The 27,989-nt window shown below is 45.8% G+C and overlaps 1 protein-coding gene across 12 annotated transcripts in view; it reads left to right on the top strand.

Moving 5' to 3' along the window:
- Positions 1-27,989, top strand: part of LOC115203512 (unconventional myosin-IXAa) — a 200,586-nt gene that overhangs the window by 161,094 nt on the left and 11,503 nt on the right. For 7 of the 12 annotated variants that reach the window (XM_029768256.1, XM_029768259.1, XM_029768263.1 and 4 more), the window contains 16 exons: positions 3,264-3,574; positions 4,208-6,229; positions 7,821-7,920; positions 8,371-8,571; positions 9,415-9,518; positions 12,345-12,475; positions 12,633-12,856; positions 13,969-14,088; positions 14,556-14,744; positions 15,373-15,423; positions 16,404-16,515; positions 16,892-16,953; positions 17,103-17,295; positions 17,452-17,580; positions 17,799-17,904; positions 20,547-20,678. In XM_029768256.1, coding sequence (XP_029624116.1) covers positions 3,264-3,574; positions 4,208-6,229; positions 7,821-7,920; positions 8,371-8,571; positions 9,415-9,518; positions 12,345-12,475; positions 12,633-12,856; positions 13,969-14,088; positions 14,556-14,744; positions 15,373-15,423; positions 16,404-16,515; positions 16,892-16,953; positions 17,103-17,295; positions 17,452-17,580; positions 17,799-17,904; positions 20,547-20,678 — 4,187 coding nt within the window. The remainder of the gene's footprint in view (positions 1-3,263; positions 3,575-4,207; positions 6,230-7,820; positions 7,921-8,370; positions 8,572-9,414; positions 9,519-12,344; positions 12,476-12,632; positions 12,857-13,968; positions 14,089-14,555; positions 14,745-15,372; positions 15,424-16,403; positions 16,516-16,891; positions 16,954-17,102; positions 17,296-17,451; positions 17,581-17,798; positions 17,905-20,546; positions 20,679-27,989) is intronic. The other 5 variants (XM_029768255.1, XM_029768262.1, XM_029768257.1 and 2 more) reach the window with 4 other exon arrangements.

Below are 27,989 nucleotides of genomic sequence, written 5' to 3'. Positions count from 1 at the left end.
ATAAATGTTTATTGGTCGCGTATACAGTTTGACAGACATTATAGCAGGTGCAGCGAAATGCTTGTGTAACTAGATCCTAACAGTGCAGCCAAATTGGCAAACAAGTACACAAATAATAATAATCAAACTAGAAAGAAGAAATCAGGAATGTCAGAGCTAATCCAGTATACACTATCAGTTATCCAAACGAATCCAGTATACACTATCCGTTATCCAAACGAATCCAGTAAACACTATCAGTTATCCAAACGAATCCAGTAAACACTATCAGTTATCCAAACGAATCCAGTATACACTATCAGTTATCCAAACGAATCCAGTAAACACTATCAGTTATCCAAACGAATCCAGTATACACTATCAGTTATCCAAACGAATCCAGTATACACTATCAGTTATCCAAACGAATCCAGTAAACACTATCAGTTATCCAAACGAATCCAGTATACACTATCAGTTATCCAAACGAATCCAGTATACACTATCAGTAATCCAAACGAATCCAGTATACACTATCAGTAATCCAAACAAATCCAGTATACACTATCAGTAATCCAAACAAATCCAGTATACACTATCAGTAATCCAAACGAATCCAGTAAACACTATCAGTTATCCAAACGAATCCAGTATACACTATCAGTTATCCAAACGAATCCAGTATATACTATCAGTTATCCAAACGAATCCAGTATACACTATCAGTTATCCAAACGAATCCAGTATACACTATCAGTTATCCAAACGAATCCAGTATACACTATCAGTTATCCAAACGAATCCAGTATATACTATCAGTTATCCAAACGAATCCAGTATACACTATCAGTTATCCAAACGAATCCAGTATACACTATCAGTTATCCAAACGAATCCAGTATATACTATCAGTTATCCAAACGAATCCAGTATACACTATCAGTTATCCAAACGAATCCAGTATATACTATCAGTTATCCAAACGAATCCAGTATACACTATCAGTAATCCAAACGAATCCAGTATATACTATCAGTTATCCAAACGAATCCAGTATACACTATCAGTAATCCAAACGAATCCAGTATACACTATCAGTTATCCAAACGAATCCAGTATACACTATCAGTAATCCAAACGAATCCAGTAAACACTATCAGTAATCCAAACGAATCCAGTAAACACTATCAGTTATCCAAACGAATCCAGTATACACTATCAGTTATCCAAACGAATCCAGTATACACTATCAGTTATCCAAACGAATCCAGTATACACTATCAGTTATCCAAAAGCAACCTGTGTATTTACACCTAAAATATCTACAACGGTAGATATATTAGTGTTCTATGTCAGGAATCCAGTATATAGATATTCAGTGTGAATGAACAGTGTAACAAAATGCAATGTTCTGTAGTAGATGTATTAGAAAGAGATATGTGAAGAATACAGTATATGAATACACAGTGTGGAAAAACAGTATAAAAGAAACAAAAAAAACGAAACAAAAAATTTACAAAATGGATCAGGGCATCTACCCTTGCTATACCTCCCCCTTTAATGTTTCCCTGTTAAACACTTCTCCCTTCCCTGCTTGGAGAGGGCCTCGTATTATATCTGTTTACACTGGAACCGCCTAATTGGTCCTTTGGAAAGAGACTCGGGTGTTTTGGCTTTGCCTGGTTGAAAAGAAAAATAAATCCAATCAATGGGTAGAAGTGTTAATAGCCAGAGACTGAGGGCGAGAGCTAACAAAAGGAAATAAAGCATCTTATGGAGGAGTTGTGGTGATGTTCCCAGAGCAGGAGAACAAAAGGTCTGTCAAACAGTTCATGCATTTCTTTTATCTCTGCTGAGCCTGCTTTTGCTCTTTGTGTAATCATCCAAGTTTGGATAGCCTTGTGTCCTGTTTTGACAACATTTTCCCTGACTATACCAAACATTTATTTTATACAGTAGTGCCAAATCCCAGCCCCTCCTAGCCCCCCAGGCCCTCCTAATACCGCTAAGCCCCCCATAACATTCCTAGCCCCCCAGGCTCTCCTAATACCGCTAAGCCCCCCTAACACACCTAGCCTCCTAGCCCCCCAGGCCCTCCTAATACTGCTAAGCCCCCCTAACACACCTAGCCCCCCAGGCTCTCCTAATACCGCTAAGCCCCCCTAACACACCTAGCCTCCTAGCCCCCCAGGCCCTCCTAATACCGCTAAGACCCCCCTAACACTCCTAGCCCCCCAGGCTCTCCTAATTCCGCTAAGCCCCCCTAACACACCTAGCCCCCCAGGCTCTCCTAATACCGCTAAGCCCCCCTAACACTCCTAGCCTCCTAGCCCCCCAGGCCCTCCTAATACCGCTAAGACCCCCCTAACACTCCTAGCCCCCCAGGCCCTCCTAATACCGCTAAGCCCCCCTAACACACCTAGCCTCCTAGCCCCCCAGGCCCTCCTAATACCGCTAAGACCCCCTAACACTCATAGCCCCCCAGGCCCTCCTAATACCGCTAAGACCCCCCTAACACTCATAGCCCCCCAGGCCCTCCTAATACCGCTAAGACCCCCCTAACACTCATAGCCCCTCAGGCCCTCCTAATACCGCTAAGCCCCCCTAACACACCTAGCCCCCCAGGCCCTCCTAATACCACTAAGCCCCCCAACACACCTAGCCTCCTAGCCCCCCAGGCCCTCCTAATACCGCTAAGACCCCCCTAACACACCTAGCTTCCTAGCCCCCCAGGCCCTCCTAATACCGCTAAGACCCCCCTAACAAACCTAGCCTCCTAGCCCCCCAGGCTCTCCTAATACCGCTAAGCCCCCCTAACACACCTAGCCCCCCAGGCCCTCCTAATACCGTTAAGCCCCCCTAATAGACCCAGCCCCTCCTAGCCCCCCAGGCCCTCCTAATACCGTTAAGCCCCCCTAATAGACCCAGCCCCTCCTAGCCTCTATGCACTTGTGGAAATCTGAGAGGATTGAATAGGTGTAAGCAACATGGTAATAGCTCCACCTTGCTTTCTGATTGGCTTGATGGAATTTTTACCTAATCAGATCTTCACAAGTGCATAGGGGAAGGAGGGGATTCGGAATTGGACGTTGCTACAGAGGGATGGACTCAAATCCAATAAACGTAATAAATTCCATCATACTATAAATGCGGTAACATCCACAGCTCTGATCTCACCTACAGCGTCGTCCGGGTTTTGCCGGTGTAGGCCGTCATTGAAAAATAACAATTTGTTCTTAACAGACTTGCCTAGTTAAATAAAAAAAATACTTCCCCTCACACAGAAATGGTGGCGTGCCTACCAGTCCAAGCAGGAGGAGGACTACGACCCAAGCATCCAGGAGGGGGCAGTCTTGTGCATCCAGACAGCTTGGCGGGGGTACAAGGAGCGCTGGAGGTTCAGGCTGTGGCGGGAGGCGGCCCGGCTGCTGCAGAGGGAGTGGAGGGCGTTGCTGAAGCGGCGAGAACGGGACGGGGCGGCACTCGCCATCCAGACAGCCTGGCGCTGCCACATGGCCAGAGAGGCCTACCTGCGACTGCGTGGCACCATGGCGCTGCTACAGGCAGTGGGCAAAGGCTACCTGGTCAGACAGAGGTAAACTAATGTGAAGTGTTGCAGAAAGTTTTAGAGCAGACATGGTTCTCCACATGACATGAGAGTGAATAGTCTGTTCTACATATTACATTTCTATCTGCAGCTGAGCTTGCTTCATTACTGTTTCTGGATGCTTATGAATGATCATGGAAATCAATGTGAAATGCCATGGAACATTTGATGAAGGCAGTGTTGCCACAGAAGACCATCTGAACTTCCATGCCTCCATAATTTCAACTCATTGATGGAAACATTCTTGCAATGAGATTAGAAATTGTTGCAAAGTTAATTCACTGTACTTATTGGTCATAATTCTATATCCAATCCTCCTCCACGTCCAGTCGTAACTGGTGACGTGCTCGAATTCATGGCCTGCCAGCTGAAAAGTCTCCTGTTCAAATAATGTTGTTACATAAACACCCAGAACAAAGTAGCAACAGTCAGCTGAGCTAGAGGAGGACATTCTCCCATAAGGCTGCCACTTTGAGTTGACACATTCAACAGGAAGAGACTGTGATATGTTTTTAAGTGTCTAGTATGTCTTGTGTCAAGGAACAAGGAATTAAGACTCAATGAAGGTGTGGTGTTGCCTTGTGATTGGTTTAGCTCTAACCATGCCTCCTTGATTGACAGCTTCAGACATTTGAAGGAGCAGAGACTGAGGGAGAAAGAGCAGAGGGAGAGAGAGAGTCAACAACAACAGCAGCTGCTGCAGAATGGACAGACGCGCCTCTCGCCAGAAGAAGACGATCACCCAGTGAGGATCATGGGCCTGGACCTGAGCACATGGGAGGACCGCTCATACAAGGAGCGGGAAAGGAGGCTCCAGACACTGAACAGCCAGGAGGAGAGGGTAAAGGAGGGACGAGGTGTAGAAATAGGAGGTGAGGGAGGAGTGGCGAGGGCCGCAGAGAGCTCAGGTAGGGCCCAGTCGGAACCACCGCCAGTTTCGTCGACAGCCGCCGTGGTGGTGAGAGAGAGGACCAGGACCCTAGACGAGCCCTGCCAGAGGACCACCAGGGCCAAGAGGGAGAGCCGGAGGATGAGGGAGCTGGAGCAGGCCAAGTTCAGCCTGGAGCTGCTCAAGGTGCGGGCCACGGGCAGTGGTGGGGCCTCGTCCCCCTCTGAAGAGAGGCGCTGGTCGGCCGAGCTGGCCCCCACCACCACCCCGCCTCACCGCTCCCCCCAGGGACCCGGAACCCCCGACAGCCAGAGCTCCAAGGGCAGCTTCGAGCTACTCAGCATGGATGACGAGATACTCGGGGAGAGGGCACCTTTGGCGGATGAGGAGGAGCTTGGTTCCCCCCTCTCTTCTGAAGTGCAGCTGGAGCAGGCCCCGGAGGTCAGCCTCGTGTCGAAGGAGCCTCCCAGGGCTTCTGTGTCCGATGCCGCCTCCCCACCTCCAGACAGTCAGAGTCAGGCCAAGCTAGAACCGGCTGCCGCCTCTCCACCTCCACCCAAGATAGAGAACTACCTCCCTACCTTTTACGTCCCGTCAACTGATGGCAGCTTGGTCATCACCCGTTGTCTTGGCGATGACTCCTCGCGACCCCTCGAGGGCGTTACCACTAGTACCACCATCGTCTCCAAGCCGCTCAAGTCAATCAAACAAAGGCGGGAATCGTCACGGCGACCCGTGGTTGTGGTCATCAGCATGCAGAAGGAAACCCCCCTGGATCAGGAGGAACTCGGTGGTGCCGTCGTTCGTCTTCCCCCTGTAGAGGTTCGTGATGGGTCGGCACAAACCGGCGAATCCCCTTCATCGCCACGGCTACCAGTCCCTTCACTCGTTCCACCACTAGATCCCGCCCCAGTCATCCCCATCTCTGGCCCCACCCCTGTCCCGGCTGCCAACCAGTTGGTCCTGGAGAAGCTGGAGCGACTGAACGAGGAAAAGGAGGAGAGGCAGCGGCATCTGCAGCAGCAGAACGAGCGGGAGATGATGGACCAGATCCGGAAGCAGAAGGAGGTTCTGGAGAGACAGCGGCACCACTTCGCCCAGCACGAGAGGGAACTTTTGGAGAAGCAGAGGGGTGAGGCCCTGGTCAGGATCCAGCAGAGCCGGCAGGGAGGGCCCCCCCAAGATAGGAGTGCAACCACAGCTACCTCTACCAGGCACCTTAGACCCAGCTCCCTTCTCATCGAGAGAGCCCCGGCTCTGGCTCTGGCTCCACCCTCCAGGACCCAGTCTGTGTCCGCTGCCCACGCATACCTCTCTCCTCCTGGGCCGATGGACACCCAGAGTGTCCCCATGCCCCATCCTGAGCTCAACAAGGCCCAGCTCAACAAGGCCCAGCTCAACAAGGCCCAGCTCAACAAGGCCCAGCTCAACAAGGCCCAGCTCAACAAGGCCCAGCTCAACAAGGCCCAGCTCAACAAGGCCCAGCTCAACAAGGCCCAGCTCAACAAAGCCCAGCTCAGCAAGGCCCGGCTCCCTCCACCTCCCTCAGCCCCCAAAACAAAGACCAGGGATGGAAGACCCATTGCGGATGGCTGGGCGCCGAATTTGACCCTGGAGTCCAGAGAGGGCGGGGGAGGAGGAGCCAGAGGGAGGGTTCACAAGAAGGCCCCAGCTAATCAGGGCACCAGCATCAGCATGACTGACATGTCGGAAAACATCTTCTTTGCGCCCAAAGACAGAGTGGCGTTCTCTAAGTGAGTATTGAATCCAGCTATGGAGTTATCATGTACTGTAGGTGCCTTTACCACCCAACTAGACATGGAGTTATCATGCACTGTAGGTGCCTTTACCACCCAACTAGACATGGAGTTATCATGTACTGTAGGTGCCTTTACCACCCAACTAGACATGGAGTTATCATGTACTGTAGGTGCCTTTACCACCCAACTAGACATGGAGTTATCATGTACTGTAGGTGCCTTTACCACCCAACTAGACATGGAGTTATCATGTACTGTAGGTGCCTTTACCACCCAACTAGACATGGAGTTATCATGTACTGTAGGTGCCTTTACCACCCAACTAGACATGGAGTTATCATGCACTGTAGGTGCCTTTACCACCCAACTAGACATGGAGTTATCATGTACTGTAGGTGCCTTTACCACCCAACTAGACATGGAGTTATCATGTACTGTAAGTGCCTTTACCACCCAACTAGACATGGAGTTATCATGCACTGTAAGTACCTTTACCACCCAACTAGACATGGAGTTATCATGTACTGTAGGTGCCTTTACCACCCAACTAGACATGGAGTTATCATGTACTGTAAGTACCTTTACCACCCAACTAGACATGGAGTTATCATGCACTGTAGGTGCCTTTACCACCCAACTAGACATGGAGTTATCATGTACTGTAGGTGCCTTTACCACCCAACTAGACATGGAGTTATCATGTACTGTAAGTGCCTTTACCACCCAACTAGACATGGAGTTATCATGTACTGTAGGTGCCTTTACCACCCAACTAGACATGGAGTTATCATGTACTGTAGGTGCCTTTACCACCCAACTAGACATGGAGTTATCATGCACTGTAGGTGCCTTTACCACCCAACTAGACATGGAGTTATCATGTACTGTAGGTGCCTTTACCACCCAACTAGACATGGAGTTATCATGTACTGTAAGTGCCTTTACCACCCAACTAGACATGGAGTTATCATGCACTGTAAGTACCTTTTACCACCCAACTAGACATTGATACACATGGGAGATTATTCCTAAAAACGTATGTCATACATTATTCTTAACCTCTGAAAAGAAACCAAGAGCCCTAATAGATGCATAGTTCACATAAAGATTATATAAGTTTAAAAAACATCAGAAAAATAGGTGTTGCTTGGGAATTAATTGGTTTGGAATAATGATTTACTATTTCACAGAAACTTAAAGGTACAATATGCAGAAATCACTCCACCGTTTCCTGGTTGCAAAATTCTAGTAGTTCGCCTAATTTCAGTTTATGACAAAACAATAACTCTGATTGTAGAGAATCATTGTATCATCTAAACCGCTGTGAAATATATTTTCCATAACCAAAAACATTGTATTTTCAGCTGTTTGAAACTGGTGTACAAAAGTAAAAGATGCAAAACGAAACTTAACAGGAAGCATAGAAATAGCGCACATAGAACTGCTTCTTAGACTTGCTTTCAATGAGAATGACAGATCTATAATTCACATATCTATGTGAAGTTGGTCAGGTCGCTCTAAAAGTTACATATTGCAGCTTTAACCCCCTCTTCATTCCCTGACTCAATGACTCTATGGGTTTTAGGTTTGACAATAAGAAGCCTGTCAATCAAGAGAAGCCTGTAGCAGTTCCAAAAGAGGGCCCCTCAAGCACCAAGCCCACCATAGGACTGAGAACACAGGAGGTGAGTGAATGGCAGAACCGGTAGCATTTGTCATAATGTTTGTGTGTATTTGCATGTTCATATCAAATAATCAGACTGATAAATAAATATTGTGTGAGTGTTTCTGTATATGTTCTAAGGGTTTGCATGTGTTTACATATGGAGCAGCGTCGTCCACGTTAGGGGAGGGTTTTGTCAGGGTAGGCCATTATTGTAAAATAAGAATGTTTTCTTAACTGACTTGCCAGGTTAAATAAACAATTTAAAAAAAAAATACATATCTTAGAGAGAGCGTGAGACCGACGGAATAAAAAGATGGCGACACAGCGAGAAAGTTGCACAGATTGAAAAGGGAAACGTCGGGGCATCCAAGACCCTGTCTAGTATCCACAGGTCCTAAAGAGGAAAGCAGCGTTCATTGGCCTGTTTGTGAGTGTTTCAACTGTTGTTATATCGTTTTTGGTCAACCAGGTCAGCAGGGCGGGCCACAGAAAGAAAGCCCGCATGGCACGGACACGCTCTGACTTTCTGACCCGCACACCGACCTCCTCGCTGGGGGGCGAGTCAGAGGAGGATGAGTACGACGGAAAGCCCCCCCTCTCCTCCCCTCCCCCCTACTCCCCAACCATCCCTAAACAGGAGTCCTTTGAGTGTTTCAGTGACTCAGAGATGGTAAAGAAAACAGACCCATACCTAAACCTCGGCCTACACCCCAATTCAACTAATATAAGTTCACATTGGGACGGCCATCTTTTTCCCCTGCTGTTAACCCTCTTCAGCACTGGCTGGGTAGACCTGCGCTACCGAGCAACTCAACTAAAACAACCTACTCTTTAACTAGATTTTTCCTCTTCCTCCGAGCATAAACTGTTTCAACGATGCTAACACACTCTTCTCTTTAAAACCCGATCAAGGTTCTAGCCTAACTTAGCCTGTCTCCTCACTTCTTCACAGCCCAGAAGTGATACTCTCCTTCTCCTTTTTCCTCTCTGTCAGCATAATCAGCCATGGCATGTGTTACTGTAGCTTGTTAGCCTGTTAGCTTTCTCTTCTCACCAGTAGCCCTGCTCTCTGACCGAACCCTGGGATCCTGGGTTGAAGGTCATCGCTCAACCTTGACCTTCCTCCCTGATGATTAATTAACACACATTCCTGACCTCTTTACTTCAGCGTAACATAAACTGTCTTTATTGTGCTATCTGGCTAGCCATGTTAGCTATACTGCTAGTCAGGTAGGCTAGTGAAAAACTGTGAGCTATAGACAGTATTGAATAATGTTAGACTTGAGTACAACTGACAACTCAGGCTAGTGGAAGTGCTACATTTTGTCAAGGAATCTATTGTTGTACTGCCATCTACTGGCGTTGGGAATAATCCTCCCGTCTCCTGTGAGATAGGAAAACGTAGATGTAGAGTAACACGACTTCAGTTAGTACTGTAGATATTGAAAAGTCTCTTTTAACTATCTATTTCTGTATGATGTTGTTGATATTGTGTCATTCATTGGTGTTTCAGCCTTCCACCAGCTCTGAGGAACAGAAGAAGATGCACAAGGCCATGTCATCTGGAGATCTGGCCAAAGTTGACACGATACGCAAGAACGCCCAGTCAGATGGAAGGTTTGTTCCTGTCAGGGTGTCCATTGTAGTCATTTTAATAGAGTATACACTGAGTGTACAAAACATTAAGAACACCTTCCTAATATTGAGTTGCATCCCTTTTGCCCTCAGAACAGCCTCAAGTCGTCAGGGCATGGACTCTACAAGGTGTCGAAAGCGTTCCGCAGGGACGCTGGCCCATTTTGACTCCCAATGCATTCCACAGTTGTGTCAAGTTGGCTAGATGTCTTTTAGGTGGTGGATCATTCTTGATACACGTGGGAAACTGTTGAGCGTGAAAAACCCAGCAGCGTTGCATTTCTTGACACACTCAAACTGACCCGCCTGGCACCTACTACCATACCCCGTTCAAAGACAATTAAATCTTTTGTCTTGCCCATTCACCCTCTGAATGGCACACATACACAATCCATGTCTAAATTATCTCAAGGCTTAAAAATCCTTTAACCTGTCTCTGACTGACTGACTGAAGTGGATTAAACAAATGACATCAATAAGGGATCATAGGTTTCACTTGGATTCACCTGGTCAGTCTGTCATGGAAAGAGCAGGTGTTCCTTAATGTTTTGTACACTCAGTGTAGATAGCAATGCAAATGAGGTAGAGTGGCTTGATAGCCTCACATGATTTCTTGGTTAGATTCCTCAATAATAATCAAAAAGTAGTCAATACTCAATAGAAATGGTGGACATGGGTTTGCTTTTGGAGGATTATGAAGGTTGGATCACCAGCAGTGTCAAGATGTGATTTGAAGCCATGTGCTGTAGCTGTCAAATCAAATCAAATGTTATTTATCACTTACACATGGTTAGCAGATGTTAATGTGAGTGTAGCGAAATGCTTGTGCTTCTAGTTCTGACCATGCAGTAATATCTAACAATTTCACAACTACCTTATACACACAAGTGTAAAGGAATGAATAAGAATATGTACATAAAAATATATATGGATGAGTGATGGCTGAACAGCATAGGCAAGATGCAGTAGATGGTATCGAGTACACTATATACATTTGAGATGAGTAGTGTAGGGTATGTAAACATTATTTAAAGTGGCATAGTTTAAAGTGACTAGTGATACATTTATTAAATCCAATGTTTAATTATTAAAGTGGCTAGAGATTTGAGTCAGTATGTTGGCAGCAGCCACTCAATGTTAGTGATGGCTGTTTAACAGTCTGATGGCCTTGAGATAAAAGCTGTTTTTCAGTCTCTCGGTCCCAGCTTTGATGCACCTGTACTGACCTCGCCTTCTGGATGTTAGCGTGGTGAACAGGCAGTGGCTTGGGTGGTTGTTGTCCTTGATGATCTTTTTGGCCTTCCTGTGACATCGGGTGGTGTAGGTGTCCTGGAGAGCAGGTAGTTTGCCCCCGGTGATGCGTTGTGCAGACCTCACTACCCTCTGGAGTGCCTTACGGTTGTGGGCGGAGCAGTTGCCGTACCAGGCGGTGATACAGCCCGACAGGATGCTCTCGATTGTGCATCTGTAAAAGTTTGAGTGTTTTTGGTGACAAGCCGAATTTCTTCAGTCTCCAGAGGTTGAAGAGGCGCTGTTGCGCCTTCTTCACCACGCTGTCTGTGTGGGTGGACCATTTCAGTTTGTCTGTGATGTGTACGCCGAGGAACTTAACTTTCCACCTCCACTACTGTCCCGTCGATGTGGATAGGGGGGTGCTCCCTCTGCTGTTTCCTGAAGTCCACGATCATCTCCTTTGTTTTGTTGACGTTGAGTGTGAGGTTATTTTCCTGACACCACACTCCGAGGGCCCTCACCTCCTCCCTGTAGGCCGTCTCGTCGTTGTTGGTAATCAAGCCTACCACTGTGGTGTCGTCTGAAAACTTGGTAATTGAGTTGGCGGTGTGCATGGCCACGCAGTCATGGGTGAACAGGGAGTACAGGAGAGGGCTGAGAACGCACCCTTGTGGGGCCCCAGTGTTGAGGATCAGCGGGGTGGAGATGTTGTTTCCTACCCTCACCACCTGGGGGCGGCCCGTCAGGAAGTCCAGGACACAGTTGCACAGGGCGGGATTGAGTCCCAGGGTCTCAAGCTTAATGACGAGTTTGGCGAGTACTATGGTGTTAAATGCTGAGCTGTAGTCGATGAACAGCATTCTTACATAGGTATTCCTCTTCTCCAGGGGGGTTAGGGCAGTTTGATTGTGATTGCGTCATCTGTGGACTCTACTTTGTCTCTATACTGACGCTTAGCTTGTTTGATAACATCCGGCGCCGACAGAGATGGCCGCCTCGCTTCGCGTTCTCAGGAAAGTATGCAGTATTTAGTTTTTTATGTATTATTTCTTACATTGTTACCCCAGGAAATCTTAAGTTTTTATCATTAACACTAGGGTTGAGATTAGGGTTAATGAAGCTGTGATCTATCTCTCCTACCACCAGGGTTGGGGTTAAGGAAGCTGTGATCTGTCTCTCCTACCACAATGGTTCAGGTTAGGGTTAATGAAGCTGTGATCTGTCTCTCCTACCACCAGGTTTAGGGTTAATGAAGCTGAGATCTGTCTCCACCCCCACCAGGGTTCAGATTAGGGTTAATGAAGCTGAGATCTGTCTCTACCCCCACCAGGGTTCAGATTAGGGTTAATGAAGCTGAGATCTGTCTCTACCCCCACCAGGGTTCAGATTAGGGTTAATGAAGCTGAGATCTGTCTCTACCCCCACCAGGGTTCAGATTAGGGTTAATGAATCTGTGATCTGTCTTTCCCCCCACCAGGGTTCAGGTTAGGGTTAATGAATCTGTGATCTGTCTCTACCCCCACCAGGGTTCAGGTTAGGGTTAATGAATCTGTGATCTGTCTTTCCCCCCACCAGGGTTCGTGGTAAGATGCGTTTCTGGGGCAAGACGAAGCAGGGTGAGAAGAAGTCGTCCAGAGAGAAGCTGTTCTGTGGAGGTGACTCCATGGATGCAGATGACGGAGACACGGGGCCACTGCTGGGAGAAGGTGGGTGAGGGTTAAAGGTCATTGTGGGGTTCAGCAGGTTTAACTGTCAGAAGAAGACACAGTGAAGATCACTGCCAAACGTAATAAGGGAGTCTAGAAGACTTGAACGGACTTACTATGCTGCTACTCTGTCTGTCTCGCCATCCCTCCCTCCCAGCAGGACAGGATTACATGTCACCGCCTCGTAGTCCAGACCTGACCCTGGAGCGGGGGGCCAAGGAGTTCAAGGAGAACAAGGAGCCCTCGCCAAAAGTGAAGAGGCGGCGTAGCGTCAAGATTAGCAGTGTCGCCCTAGAACCTGCCCAGTGGGGGAACGATGCACTGCAAATCCTCACCTGCACCAACGACTACAGGAGCATGAACGACTTCCTCATGAAGAAGGTACACACACACACACACACACCCACACAATCACCTGTCTAGACACGCACCCACACAATCACCTGTCCAGACACGCACCAACCCACACACCCACTCAAACACCCACCCAAACACACACACACCCATACACAGACACGCACCCACACACACACCCAAACACACACACTCACACAAAGAGAGACGCACCCACCCACACAAAGACACACCCACCCATACACACACAGAAATATGCAGGCATATGCACAGTGGTGTAAAGTACTTATGTAAAAAATACTTTAAGTACTACATAAATAGGTGTTTAAGGTATCTGTACTTTACTATTTATATTTTTTACTACTTTTACTTCACTACATTCCTGAATAATTTTTTTCTCCATACATTTTACCTGACACCCAAAAGTACTCGTTACATTTTCAATGCTTAGCAGGACAGGGAAATGGTCCAATTCACGGACTTATCAAGAGAACACCTGGTCATCCCTGCTGCCTCTGATCTGGCAGACTCACTAAACACACGTGCATCTTTTATAAATTATGTCGGAGTGTTGAAGTGGGCCCCGGGTTATCCGTACATTTTTAAAACAAGAAAATAGTGCCATCTGCTTTGCTTAATATAAGGAATTTGAAATTATTTATACTTTTTCTTTTACTTTTGATACATAAGTATATTTACAACCAAATACTTTTAGACTTTTACTCAAGTAGTATTTTACTGGGTGACTTTCACTTTTCACTTTCTATTAAGGTATCTTTACTTTTACTCAAGTATGACAATTAGCTACTTTTTCCACCACTGCATATGCAGACTCGCACACATGGACACAAAGCACACACTCGAACATACACACACACACACACACACACACACACACACACACACATATATAGATACATGCAGATGAAGAAAGAGTGTTATTACAACAGCACGAGGAAGGTAGAGCTTTCAGGTTGATTACCAATATAAATTCTCTCTGAATGTTGAGTTTTGAACATGATGATTCTGAATATCGGTGTTGAGGTTGTCCAGTGTCCAGACTGATGTGGTTTTATAATGCTCATGTACTGAAGCCCGAGAGAACCCTTTTATCAAGCAGTTGTTTTTGTTTCGTTTAGATCAGTGACCTGGTGGCTGAGGATGGCGGTAAGAAAGACACAATGGTGGACGTGGTGTTTAAAAAGGCCTTGAAGGAGTTCCGCCTCAATATCTTCAACTCCTACTCTACTGCTCTAGCGGTTAGTACAGTAGAGCAACAACCCTGTTAGAATCCCAGGCTCCCTAATACCGTTGTATTTACATGGCTAGTAGTTACATGGTAACTACTTTACAATAGTGTCCTTAATGCCTATGTATTTACATGGCAGTAGTTACATGGTAACTGCTTTACAATAGTGTCCTTAATGCCTATGTATTTACATGGCAGTAGTTACATGGTAACTGCTTTACAATAGTGTCCTTAATGCCTATGTATTTACATGGCAGTAGTTACATGGTAACTACTTTACAATAGTGTCCTTAATGCCTATGTATTTACATGGCAGTAGTTACATGGTAACTGCTTTACAATAGTGTCCTTAATGCCTATGTATTTACATGGCAGTAGTTACATGGTAACTGCTTTACAATAGTGTCCTTAATGCCTATGTATTTAAATGGCAGTAGTTAGCATCATGATTTTGATGTAACCCTCTGTGTTCTCCAGATGGATGATGGGAAGAGTATCCGCTATAAGGACCTGTACGCCCTGTTCGAGCAGATCCTGGAGAAGACCATGCGCCTGGAGCAGAGGGACTGGAGCGAGTCGCCCGTCAAGGTCTGGGTCAACACCTTCAAGATCTTTCTGGATGAGTTCATGACCGAGTACAAGCCCATGGACAGCACCACCAGCAAGGTACCACCTCCACCACTGACCTTCTGTCTGGTGCAATTGATTGTTATTGTAGCCATTGGCTATGTAGCTAAGCATCACACTGTGTACTGTATGCAGTCTGAGCTAAAACCATGGTTCAGGTGGGCTGGCAGTAATGTTGGTAGATGAAGCCATGGTTTAGGTAGGCTAGCAGTAATGTTGGTAGCTGAAGCCATGGTTTAGGTGGGCTAGCAGTAATGTTGTTAGATGAAGCCATGGTTTAGGTGGGCTAGCAGTAATGTTGGTAGCTGAAGCCATGATTTAGGTGGGCTAGCAGTAATGTTGGTAGCTGAAGCCATGATTTAGGTGGGCTAGCAGCAATGTTGGTAGCTTCAGGGTGTGTGTGTGTGTTGTCAGGTACAGCATTGCTACAGTGGCCTGGTTAACTGGGTTAGCTGCTGGTGCTAACCACTTCCAACACCCAGGTGGCTAATTCAAACACTGTACTGGTCACATGAAGCCCTTGGCTACTATACTAAGCCCCTCTGGAAGAGAGTGTCTGCTGGAAAAGAGCATTGTGGTCTTTACGATCTTAGTAATTGGTAAGCTATCAGGGTATTACAGTATTTGTTGTTGTCAGAGCTCTGTTATATTTTGTTGTCTTTCCCAGCAGGTACCCAAAACCGAGCGAAAAAAGAGGAGGAAAAAGGATGCCGATATTGTGAGTGCCTGCTCTTACTGTTTTTTTTAACTAGTAGTCAACCAATTTGGTATGAGACTGAAGCCAGACTGATCTTAAAGGTATAGTCAGTGGGGGCCTCCCGAGTGGCGCAGTGGTCTAAGGCACTAGCTGTGCCACTAGAGATTATGGGATCGAGTCTAGACTCTGTCGCAGCCGGCCGCGACCGGGAGACCCATGAGGTGGCGCACAATTGGCCCAGCGTCGTCCGGGTTAGGGGAGGGTTTGGCCGGCAGGGATATCCTTGTCCCATCACGCACTAGCGACTCCTGTGGCGGGCCGGGCGCAGTGTACGCTGACACGGTCACCAGGTGTACGGTGTTTTCTGCGACACATTGGTTCGGCTGGCTTCCGGGTTAAGTGGGCATTGTGTCAATAAGCAGTGTGGCTTGGTTGGGTTGTGTTTCGGAGGAAGCACAGCTCTCGACCTTCACCTCTCCAGAGTCCGTGCGGGAGTTGCAGCGATGAGACAAGACTAACTACCAATTGGGGAGAAAAGGGGGGGGGGGGGGGAAATTCTATAATAAAAAAAAAATTACAATTAAATTAAGAAAAGGTATAGTCAGTGATGCACGAAGTAAACAGAAATATCGGGCCAATTTCCGCAACAACTAAAAGCATTGAAGCACGAGGCGAAAGTTCTCCGCTGTTTTGTTCCTGCAGCTATCACACTGTAGCAGATTGAACCGCATCCGTGGAAATGCGCAGATACTCTGTGATACTCTGATATTCTGTGAGTGCATCGTCTTGCATTGCACTACTATGCAACATCTGCGTTGCTGCTCGTCTCCATTTAAAACATATTAACCGCCTGTCAGCCAAGCTTCTACCTGCCCTTTAGAAAAAAAGGAAATAGGCTAGTAACTAGAATAAACAGGAGAGTCGGAGACTATAGAAAGAATTCATGTTAACATAAACTCTCCTTGGCTCTTTTCTCACCTGCTCTCTGCTGCCCCCTACAGGTGGAGGAACATAATGGCCACATCTTCAAGGCCACCCAGTACAGCATTCCCACCTACTGCGAGTACTGCTCCTCTCTCATCTGGATGATGGACAGGGCCTGCGTCTGCAAATGTGAGTACTTGTGCGCACACACACACACAACACAGGCATGCAAGCACACACACAAACACATTATTACTGTGCACGTCCTCAGCGGCCCTTTGGCCAAGCGTTGAGCTGTGGCCCCTCCTAACCCCTCCTACTAATCAGATTGTGTTCAACTGGACTCATGTGGTCTGCAGCTCCTCATCCTCCACATTTTTCTCAAGTAGCAGTCAGAAAGGATGTTTTCTCCTCCCTGGCCAATGTTGCGTCTGTCTCTTAGCCCTGTAGCCAGTTAGTGAGCGGCCAGAACCTTTTGTTTTTCCTCCCATGTTAACAATGCGGAGGCACTGTCTTTCCGTGGAAAATGGCGCTGACTTGCATTTCTCTGGCTGTGTTTATCCAGTGTGTCGCTACGCCTGCCACAGAAAGTGCTGCCTGAAGTTGACCACCAAATGCAGCAAAAAGGTAAGGCTACCACGACTAGATCAACATACATTAATATGTATTCGGTAGAAGCTGTGTGGGTGTGTGTGTGTGTGAGATTGACTGAGTGTGTGTGTGTGTGTGTCCACATGCGCTCCTACATCTCTTTTTGTGTCTGTGTGTGTGCGCAGTACGACCCAGAGCTGTCGTCCAGGCAGTTTGGGGTGGAGGTGTCCCGTCTGACCAACGAGGAGAGGACAGTGCCCCTGGTGGTGGAGAAGCTCATCAACTACATTGAGATGCATGGCCTCTACACCGAGGGCATCTATAGGAAGTCTGGCTCCACCAATAAGATCAAAGAGCTCAAGCAGGGACTGGACACAGGTACTGTATACATGCTAACAGAGACCAGGGTGAGGCATCTAGTTACGCTAATGGCTATTTGCAAATGAAAATGTCAATGCTATGGCTAAAGGCTAACGCTAACTTCAACCCGGGATGCTTGTTTCATTCTGACATTTTGGCCGTTTGTCCACACAGACGTGAACGGCATGAACCTGGATGACTACAACATCCACGTTATTGCTAGTGTCTTCAAGCAGTGGCTCCGGGACTTGCCCAATCCGCTTATGACCTTTGAACTATACGAGGAGTTCCTCCGCGCCATGTGTAAATACTCCTACCTTCCTGTCATTTAATTTCTGATAAATGTTTACTCCTTACTTATTTTATTTATGTATGTAGTTCAACATCATTGTTGGACATTGAAAATAACTTCTCTCACTGACCTACAACAGGAGATTTTATTTCAGATGAATATATCAAAAACTGATTCAAAACCCCATGAAAAATGTAATCAATATGTTTGGTGGTGAATGTGTTTACAGGCCTGCAAGACAAGAAGGAGGTGATTCGAGGGGTCTACTCTATTATCGACCAGCTCAGTAGAACTCACCTCAACACTCTGGAACGGCTCTTCTTCCACCTAGTTAGGTAAGACTTTCTCCTCCCTCTATTGCACTAGTATCTGCTGTAGCAGTTGTACGTCACATCAAAAGGAAAATGCAAGAGAGAAGATTCATCCAATAACAGAACATTTCTGTAATGTCCTAACTCTTAAGTGAAGTTTGTGAAGTTTGGTTCCAACTTCATACTAAAGGTGATAACGTTTAGTAAGAAGTTGGAACCAAACTTCACACATGTATTATACTGCAGTGCCTTCACAAAGTATTCATACCCCTTGACTTATTCCACATTTTGTTGTTACAGCCTGAATTCAAAATGGTTTAAATATTTTTTGCCCCTCATCCATCTACACACACTACCCCATGATGAAAAAGTGAAAACATGTTTAGATTTTTTTATTTTAGCAAATATATTGAAAATTAAATACAGAAATATGTAATTTACATACAGGACCAGTCAAAGGTTTGGACACACCTACTCATTCAAGGGTTTTCTTTATTTTTACTATTTTCTATGTTGTAGAATAATAGTGAAGACATCAAAACGATTAAATAACACATATGGAATCATGTAATAAACAAAAAAGTGTTAAACAAATCAAAATATATTTATATTTTAGATTATTCGAAGTAGTCACCCTTTGGCTTGATGACAGCTTTGCACACTCTTGGCATTCTCTCAACCAGCTTCATGAGGTAGTCACCTGTAATGCTTTTCCAACAGTCTTGAAGGAGTTCCCACATATGCTGAGCACTTATTGGCTGCTTTTCCTTCATTCTGCGGTCCAACTCATCCCAAACCAGCTCAATTGGGTTGAGGTTGGGTGATTGTGGAGGCCAGGTCATCTGATGCATGTCTACCACAGCATTCTGAAGCGATGTCATCCCCTTTGATTTGCACTTAGTGGGACTATCATTTACTTTTCAACAGGACAATGACCCAACACACACCTCCAGGCTGTGTAAGGGCTATTTGACCAAGAAGGATAGTGATGGAGTGCTGCATCAGATGACCTGGCCTCCACAATCACCCAACCTCAACCCAATTGAGATGGTTTGGGATGAGTTGGACTGCAGAGTGAAGGAAAAGCAGCCAACAAGTGTTCAGCATATGTGGGAACTCCTTCAAGACTGTTGGAAAAGCATTCCAGGTGACTACCTCATGAAGCTGGTTGAGAGAATGCCAAGAGTGTGCAAAGCTGTCATCAAGGCAAAGGGTGGCTACTTTGAAGAATCTCAAATATAAAACATATTTTAGATTTATTTAACACTTTTTGGGTTACTACATGATTTCATATGCTATTTCATAGTTTTGATGTCTTCACTATTATTCTACAATGAAAAAAATAAAAACACTGGAATGAGTAAGTGTATCCAAACTTTTGACTGGTACTGTAAGTATTCACACCCCTGAGTCAATAGATGTTAGAATCACCTTTGGCAGAGATTACAGCTGTCAGTCTTTCTGGGTAAGTCTCTAAGAGCTTTGCACACCTGGATTGTACAATATTCTTCAAGCTCTGTCAAGTTGGTTGTTGATTTCTGCTAGACAGCCATTTTCAAGTCTTCCCATTAGATTTTCAAGACGGTTTTACGTCTGTAACTGTAACTAGGCTACTCAGGAACATTCAATGTCAATCTTGGTAAGCAACTCCAGTGTATATTTGTTTTTTTAGGTTATTGTACTGAAACGTACATTTTTCTCCCAGTGTCTGTTGGAAAGCAGACTGAACCAGGTTTCCTTCAAGGTTTTGCTGTGCTAAGCTCTATTCCATGTATTTTTATTATTTTTAAACTCTCTAGTCCTTGCTGATGAAAAGCATATCCATAATATGATGCAGCCAACACCATGTTTGAAAATATAAAGAGTTGTGCCTTATTGCGAGCAGGATGCATGTTTTAGAATATGTTTTATTCTGTACAGCCTTCCTTCTGTTCCCTCCTGTCATTTAGGTTAGTATTGTGGAGTAACTACAATGTTGTTGATCCATCTTCCGTTTTCTCTCTTCACAGCCATTAAACTCTGTAACTGTTTTAAAATCACCACTGGCCTCATGGTGAAATCCCTGAGCGGTTTCCTTCCTCTCCGGCAACTGTAATAGGAAGGACGCCTGTATATTTGTAGTGACTGAGTGTATTGATACACCACCGAAAGTGTAGCTAATAACTTCAACATGCTCAAAGGGACATTCAATGTCTGCTTTTCTTTTGTTTTACCCATAGGGGCTCTTTGAGAGGTATTGGAAAACATCCTTGTTCTTTGATTGAATCTTTGTTTGAAATTCACTGCTCAACTGAGGGACCTTAAAGATAATTGTATGTGTGGGGTACAGAGATGAGGTAGTCATTCAAAAATCATGTTAAACACTATTATTGCACACAGACTCCATGCAACTTACTATTTTTCTCCTGCATTTATTTATGCTTACCATAACAAAGGGGTTGAATAGTTATTGACTCAAACATTTTCAGCTTTTCATTTTTAATACATTTAAAAAATAGATCTAAAAACATAATTCCACTTTGACATTATGGGGTATTGCGTCAGTGAATCAATCTCAATTTAATCTCATTTTAAATCCAGGCTATAAACCAACAGCATGTGGAACAAGTCAAGAGGTGTGATGAATACTTTCTGAAGGCACTGTTTTTGTTTGGTGTATTCTCCAGGATCGCAGGGCAGGAGGACACCAACCGTATGTCGGCCAATGCCCTGGCCATTGTCTTCGCCCCCTGCATCCTCCGCTGCCCCGACACCATCGACCCCCTGCAGAGTGTCCAGGACATCGGCAAGACCACAGCGTGAGACCACAATCCTACTACTGCTACTATAGTATTCTACTACTGCTACTATAGTATTCTACTACTGCTACTATAGTATTCTACTACTGCTACTATAGTATTCTACTACTGCTACTATAGTATTCTACTACTGCTACAATAGTATTCTACTACTGCTACTATAGTATCCTACTGCTGCTAATATAGTATCCTACTGCTGCTAATATAGTATCCTACTGCTGCTAATATAGTATCCTACTGCTGCTAATATAGTATCCTACTGCTGCTAATATAGTATCCTACTGCTGCTAATATAGTATCCTACTGCTGCTACTATAGTATCCTACTGCTGCTACTATAGTATTCTACTGCTGCTAATATAGTATCCTACTGCTAATATAGTATCCTACTGCTAATATAGTATCCTACTGCTAATATAGTATCCTACTACTGCTACTATAGTATCCTACTACTGCTACTATAGTATCCTACTACTGCTACTATAGTATCCTACTGCTAATACAGTATCCTACTACTGCTACTATAGTTGTCTACTACTGCTACTATAGTATCCTACTGCTGCTACTATAGTATCCTGCTGCTAATATAGTATCCTACTGCTAATATAGTATCCTACTACTGCTACTATAGTATCCTACTGCTGCTACTATAGTATCCTACTGCTAATATAGTATCCTACTACTGCTACTATAGTATCCTACTACTGCTACTATAGTTGTCTACTACTGCTACTATAGTAGTCTACTACTGCTACTATAGTAGTCTACTACTGCTACTATAGTAGTCTACTACTGCTACTATAGTAGTCTACTACTGCTACTAAAGTTGTCTACTGCTGCTAATATAGTATCCTACTGCTAATATAGTATCCTACTACTGCTACTATAGTATCCTGCTGCTGCTGCTACTATAGTTTGCTGCTGCTACTATCTTGCTGCTGCTGCTACTATAATCCTGCTGCTGCTGTAGTATCCTGCTGCTGCTGCTGCTGTAGTATCCTGCTGCTGCTGCTGTAGTATCCTGCTGCTGCTGCTGCTATAGTATCCTGCTGCTGCTACTATAGTATCCTGCTGCTACTGTAGTATCCTGCTGCTGCTGCTGCTGCTGCTGCTGCTATAGTATCCTGCTGCTGCTGCTACTATAGTATCCTGCTGCTGCTACTATAGTATCCTGCTGCTGCTACTATAGTATCCTGCTGCTGCTACTATAGTATCCTGCTGCTGCTACTATAGTATCCTGCTGCCACTATAGTATCCTGCTGCTACTATAGTATCCTGCTGCTACTATAGTATCCTGCTGCTACTGTAGTATCCTGCTGCTGCTGCTACTATAGTATCCTGCTGCTGCTGCTATAGTATCCTGCTGCTGCTGCTGCTATAGTATCCTGCTGCTACTGTAGTATCCTGCTGCTGCTGCTGCTATAGTATCCTGCTGCTGCTGGAATGGTATCCTGCTGCTGCTATAGTATCCTGCTGCTGCTATAGTCGTCTGCTGCCGCTACTATAGTAGTCTGCTGCTGCTGCTACTGTAGTAGTCTGCTGCTACTATAGTAGTCTGCTGCTGCTACTATATAGTCTGCTGCTGCTACTATAGTATCCTGCTGCTGCTATAGTAGTCTGCTGCTGCTACTATAGTAGTCGTCTGCTGCTGCTGCTACTATAGTAGTCTGCTGCTGCTACTATATAGTCTGCTGCTGCTACTATAGTATCCTGCTGCTGCTATAGTATCCTGCTGCTGCTATAGTCGTCTGCTGCCGCTACTATAGTATGCTGCTGCTGCTACTATAGTAGTCTGCTGCTGCTGCTACTATAGTAGTCTGCTGCTGCTGCTTCTATAGTAGTCTGCTGCTGCTGCTACTATAGTAGTCTGCTGCTACTGCTACTATAGTAGTCTGCTGCTGCTGCTACTATAGTAGTCTGCTGCTGCTGCTACTATAGTAGTCTGCTGCTGCTGCTACTATAGTAGTCTGCTGCTGCTGCTACTATAGTAGTCTGCTGCTGCTGCTACTATAGTAGTCTGCTGCTGCTGCTACTATAGTAGTCTGCTGCTGCTGCTACTATAGTAGTCTGCTGCTGCTGCTACTATAGTATCCTGCTGCTACTATAGTATCCTGCTGCTGCTGCTATAGTCGTCTGCTGCTGCTACTATAGTCGTCTGCTGCTGCTACTATAGTATCCTGCTGCTACTATAGTAGTCTGCTGCTGCTGCTACTATAGTAGTCTGCTGCTGCTACTATAGTAGTCTGCTGCTGCTACTATAGTAGTCTGCTGCTGCTACTATAGTAGTCTGCTGCTGCTACTATAGTATCCTGCTGCTGCTACTACTATAGTATCCTGCTGCTGCTGCTACTATAGTAGTCTGCTGCTGCTACTATAGTAGTCTGCTGCTGCTGCTATAGTCGTCTGCTGCTGCTGCTATAGTCGTCTGCTGCTGCTACTAGAGTAGTCTGCTGCTGCTGCTACTAGAGTAGTCTGCTGCTGCTGCTACTAGAGTAGTCTGCTGCTGCTGCTACTAGAGTAGTCTGCTGCTGCTGCTACTAGAGTAGTCTGCTGCTGCTGCTACTAGAGTAGTCTGCTGCTGCTGCAACTAGAGTAGTCTGCTGCTGCTGCTACTAGAGTAGTCTGCTGCTGCTGCTACTAGAGTAGTCTGCTGCTGCTGCTACTAGAGTAGTCTGCTGCTGCTGCTACTAGAGTAGTCTGCTGCTGCTGCTACTAGAGTAGTCTGCTGCTGCTGCTACTAGAGTAGTCTGCTGCTGCTGCTACTAGAGTAGTCTGCTGCTGCTGCTACTAGAGTAGTCTGCTGCTGCTGCTATAGTAGTCTGTTGCTGCTGCTGCTATAGTAGTCTGCTGCTGCTGCTGCTATAGTAGTCTGCTGCTGCTGCTGCTATAGTAGTCTGCTGCTATAGTAGTCTGCTGCTGCTGCTGCTATAGTAGTCTGCTGCTGCTGCTATAGTAGTCTGCTGCTGCTGCTGCTATAGTAGTCTGCTGCTGCTGCTGCTATAGTAGTCTGCTGCTGCTGCTGCTATAGTAGTCTGCTGCTGCTGCTATAGTAGTCTGCTGCTGCTGCTATAGTAGTCTGCTGCTGCTGCTATAGTATCCTGCTGCTGCTGCTATAGTATCCTGCTGCTGCTATAGTATCCTGCTGCTGCTGCTATAGTATCCTGCTGCTGCTACTATAGTATCCTGCTGCTGCTGCTACTATAGTATCCTGCTGCTGCTGCTATAGTGTCCTGCTGCTGCTACTATAGTGTCCTGCTGCTGCTACTATAGTATCCTGCTGCTACTGTAGTATCCTGCTGCTGCTGCTGCTGCTGCTATAGTATCCTGCTACTATAGTATCCTGCTGCTGCTGCTATAGTATCCTGCTGCTGCTATAGTCATCTGCTGCTGCTACTATAGTCGTCTGCTGCTGCTACTATAGTCGTCTGCTGCTGCTACTATAGTAGTCTGCTGCTGCTGCAACTATAGTAGTCTGCTGCTGCTGCTACTATAGTAGTCTGTTGCTGCTGCTACTATAGTAGTCTGCTGCTGCTGCTACTATAGTAGTCTGCTGCTGCTGCTACTATAGTAGTCTGCTGCTGCTGCTATAGTAGTCTGCTGCTGCTGCTATAGTAGTCTTCTGCTGCTGCTATAGTAGTCTTCTGCTGCTGCTATAGTAGTCTGCTGCTGCTGCTATAGTAGTCTGCTGCTGCTGCTATAGTAGTCTGCTGCTACTATAGTATCCTGCTGCTGCTGCTGCTGCTGCTATAGTATCCTGCTGCTGCTATAGTATCCTGCTGCTGCTATAGTATCCTGCTGCTGCTGCTATAGTATCCTGCTGCTGCTACTATAGTATCCTGCTGCTGCTGCTACTATAGTATCCTGCTGCTGCTGCTACTATAGTATCCTGCTGCTGCTGCTACTATAGTATCCTGCTGCTGCTGCTACTATAGTATCCTGCTGCTGCTGCTACTATAGTATCCTGCTGCTGCTGCTACTATAGTGTCCTGCTGCTGCTACTATAGTGTCCTGCTGCTGCTACTATAGTATCCTGCTGCTGCTACTATAGTATCCTGCTGCTGCTACTATAGTATCCTGCTGCTGCTACTATAGTATCCTGCTGCTGCTGCTGCTGCTATAGTATCCTGCTGCTGCTGCTACTATAGTATCCTGCTGCTGCTGCTATAGTATCCTGCTGCTGCTATAGTCGTCTGCTGCTGCTACTATAGTCGTCTGCTGCTGCTACTATAGTCGTCTGCTGCTGCTACTATAGTCGTCTGCTGCTGCTACTATAGTCGTCTGCTGCTGCTACTATAGTAGTCTGCTGCTGCTACTATAGTAGTCTGCTGCTGCTACTATAGTAGTCTGCTGCTGCTGCTACTATAGTTGTCTGCTGCTGCTACTATAGTATCCTGCTGCTGCTACTATAGTATCCTGCTGCTGCTACTATAGTATCCTGCTGCTGCTACTATAGTATCCTGCTGCTGCTGCTATAGTATCCTGCTGCTACTATAGGATCCTGCTGCTGCTACTATAGTATCCTGCTGCTCTATAGTCGTCTGCTGCTGCTCATAGTCGTCTGCTGCTGCTACTATAGTAGTCTGCTGCTACTATGGTATCCTGCTGCTGGCTGCTATAGTATCCTGCTGCTGCTGCTACTATAGTAATCCTGCTGCTGCTATAGTTGTCTGCTGCTGCTACTATAGTAGTCTGCTGCTGCTGCTACTATAGTAGTCTGCTGCTGCTACTATAGTAGTCTGCTGCTGCTACTATAGTAGTCTGCTGCTGCTGCTGCTATAGTAGTCTGCTGCTGGCTGCTGCTATAGTAGTCTGCTGCTCTGCTTGCTGCTGCTGCTGCTATAGTAGTCTGCTGCTGCTGCTGCTATAGTAGTCTGCTGCTGCTGCTGCTATAGTAGTCTGCTGCTGCTGCTGCTATAGTAGTCTGCTGCTGCTGCTGCTATAGTAGTCTGCTGCTGCTGCTGCTATAGTAGTCTGCTGCTGCTGCTATAGTAGTCTGCTGCTGCTGCTGCTATAGTAGTCTGCTGCTGCTGCTGCTATAGTAGTCTGCTGCTGCTGCTGCTATAGTAGTCTGCTGCTGCTATAGTAGTCTGCTGCTGCTGCTGCTGCTATAGTAGTCTGCTGCTGCTGCTGCTGCTGCTATAGTAGTCTGCTGCTGCTGCTGCTGCTATAGTAGTCTGCTGCTGCTGCTGCTGCTATAGTAGTCTGCTGCTGCTGCTGCTGCTATAGTAGTCTGCTGCTGCTGCTGCTATAGTAGTCTGCTGCTGCTGCTATAGTAGTCTGCTGCTGCTGTATAGTAGTCTGCTGCTGCCGCTATAGTAGTCTGTAGTCTGCTGCCGCTATAGTAGTCTGTAGTCTGCTGCCGCCATAGTAGTCTGCTGCTCAGCTATAGTAGTCTGCTGCTGTATAGTAGTCTGCTGCTGCCGCTATAGTGGTCTGCTGCTGCCGCTACTATAGTGTGCTGCTGCTATAGTATCCTGCTGCTGCTGCTACTATAGTGTCCTGCTGCTGCTATAGTATCCTGCTGCTACTATAGTATCCTGCTGCTGCTATAGTATCCTGCTGCTGCTGCTACTATAGTATCCTGCTGCTGCTATAGTATCCTGCTGCTGCTGCTACTATAGTATCCTGCTGCTGCTATAGTATCCTGCTGCTGCTGCTATAGTATCCTGCTGCGCTATAGTATCTCTGCTGCTTCTGCTATAGTATCTGCTGCTGCTGCTGCTGCTGCTATAGAATCTGCTGCTGCTGCTGCTATAGTATCCTGCTGCTGCTGCATAGTCGTCTGCTGCTGCTGCTATAATCGTCTGCTGATGCGCTATAGTCGTCTGCTGCTGCTGCTGTAGTCGTCTGCTGCTGTCTGCTGCTGCTACTATAGTAGTCTGCTGCTGCTACTGTAGTCTGTCTGCTGCTGCTACTATAGTAGTCTGCTGCTGCTACTATAGTAGTCTGCTGTGCTGCTACTATAGTAGTCTGCTGCTGCTATAGTAGTGCTGCTGCTACTATAGTAGTCTGCTGCTGCTACTATAGTCGTCTGCTGCTGCTGCTACTATAGTCGTCGCTGTGCTACTATAGTCGTCTACTGCTGCTGCTTTAGGATTACATAGATGTAGTACTAGACTGTAATGTGACCATGCTCTTCTTGTTCTAGGTGTGTGGAGCTCATCATCGGAGAGCAGATGAATAAGTACTGGGCCCGGCTAAAGGACATCAACAGTCTGGAGTTTGCCGAGAACAAAGCCAAGTGCAGGTTGACCCTCATCGGAGATCAATGGTAAAGTCAAAGTTATAGCTGTTCATCACCACTATCCATAGACTTGTATTTGACAAGACATCAACTAGCTAACTATCCTGTTAAAACACTGTTCTTAAATTAAACCCCCAACTAGCTAATTTATCCGTTAAAACACGTTCTTAAATTACCCCCCCACCCCCCAACTAGCTAACTTATTCCTGTTAAACACTGTTCTTAAATGAAACCCCCCCCAACTAGCTACTTATCCTGTTAAAACACTGTTCTTAAATAAACCCCACAACTAGCTAACTTATCCTGTTTAAACACTGTTCTTAAATTAACCCCCCCATCTAGCTAACTTATCCTGTTAAAACACTGTTCTTAAATTAAACCCCCCCCCAACTAGCTAACTTTCCTGTTTAAAAACACTGTTCTTAAATTAAACCCCCCCAACTAGCTAACTTATCCTGTTAAAACACTGTTCTTAAACTAGCTAACTTATCCTGTTAAAAACACTGTTCTTAAATTAAACCACCCAACTAGCTAACTTATCCTGTTAAAAACTGTTCTTAAATTAAACCCCCCAACTAGCTAACTTATCCGTTTTAAAAAACACTGTTCTTAAATTAACCCCCCAACTAGCTAACTTATCCTGTTAAAAACATGTTCTTAAATAACCCCCCCCCCAACTAGCTAACTTATCCTGTTAAACCACTGTTCTTAAATGAAACCCACCAACTAGCTAACTTATCCTGTTAAAACACTGTTCTTAAATTAACCCCCCCCCCAACTAGCTCATTTATCCTGTTAAAACACTGTTCTTAAATTAAACCCCCCCCAACTAGCTAACTTATCCTGTTAAAACACGTGTTCTTAATTAAACCCCCCCAACTAGCTAACTTATACTTATTAAAACACTGTTCTTAAATGAAACCCCCAACTAGCTAACTTATCCTGTTAAACACTGTTCTAAATTAAAACCCCACAACTAGCTAACTTATCCTGTTAAAAACACTGTTCTTAAATTAACCCCCCCCCCCCCAAACTAGCTATTATCCTGTTTAAAACACTGTTCTTAAA

This window comes from Salmo trutta, chromosome 12 (assembly GCF_901001165.1).
Source record: "Salmo trutta chromosome 12, fSalTru1.1, whole genome shotgun sequence".
Lineage (NCBI taxonomy): Eukaryota > Metazoa > Chordata > Actinopteri > Salmoniformes > Salmonidae > Salmo > Salmo trutta.
Note: the sequence above shows the minus strand (reverse complement) of the source record. Positions and strands in the feature narration are given on the sequence as shown.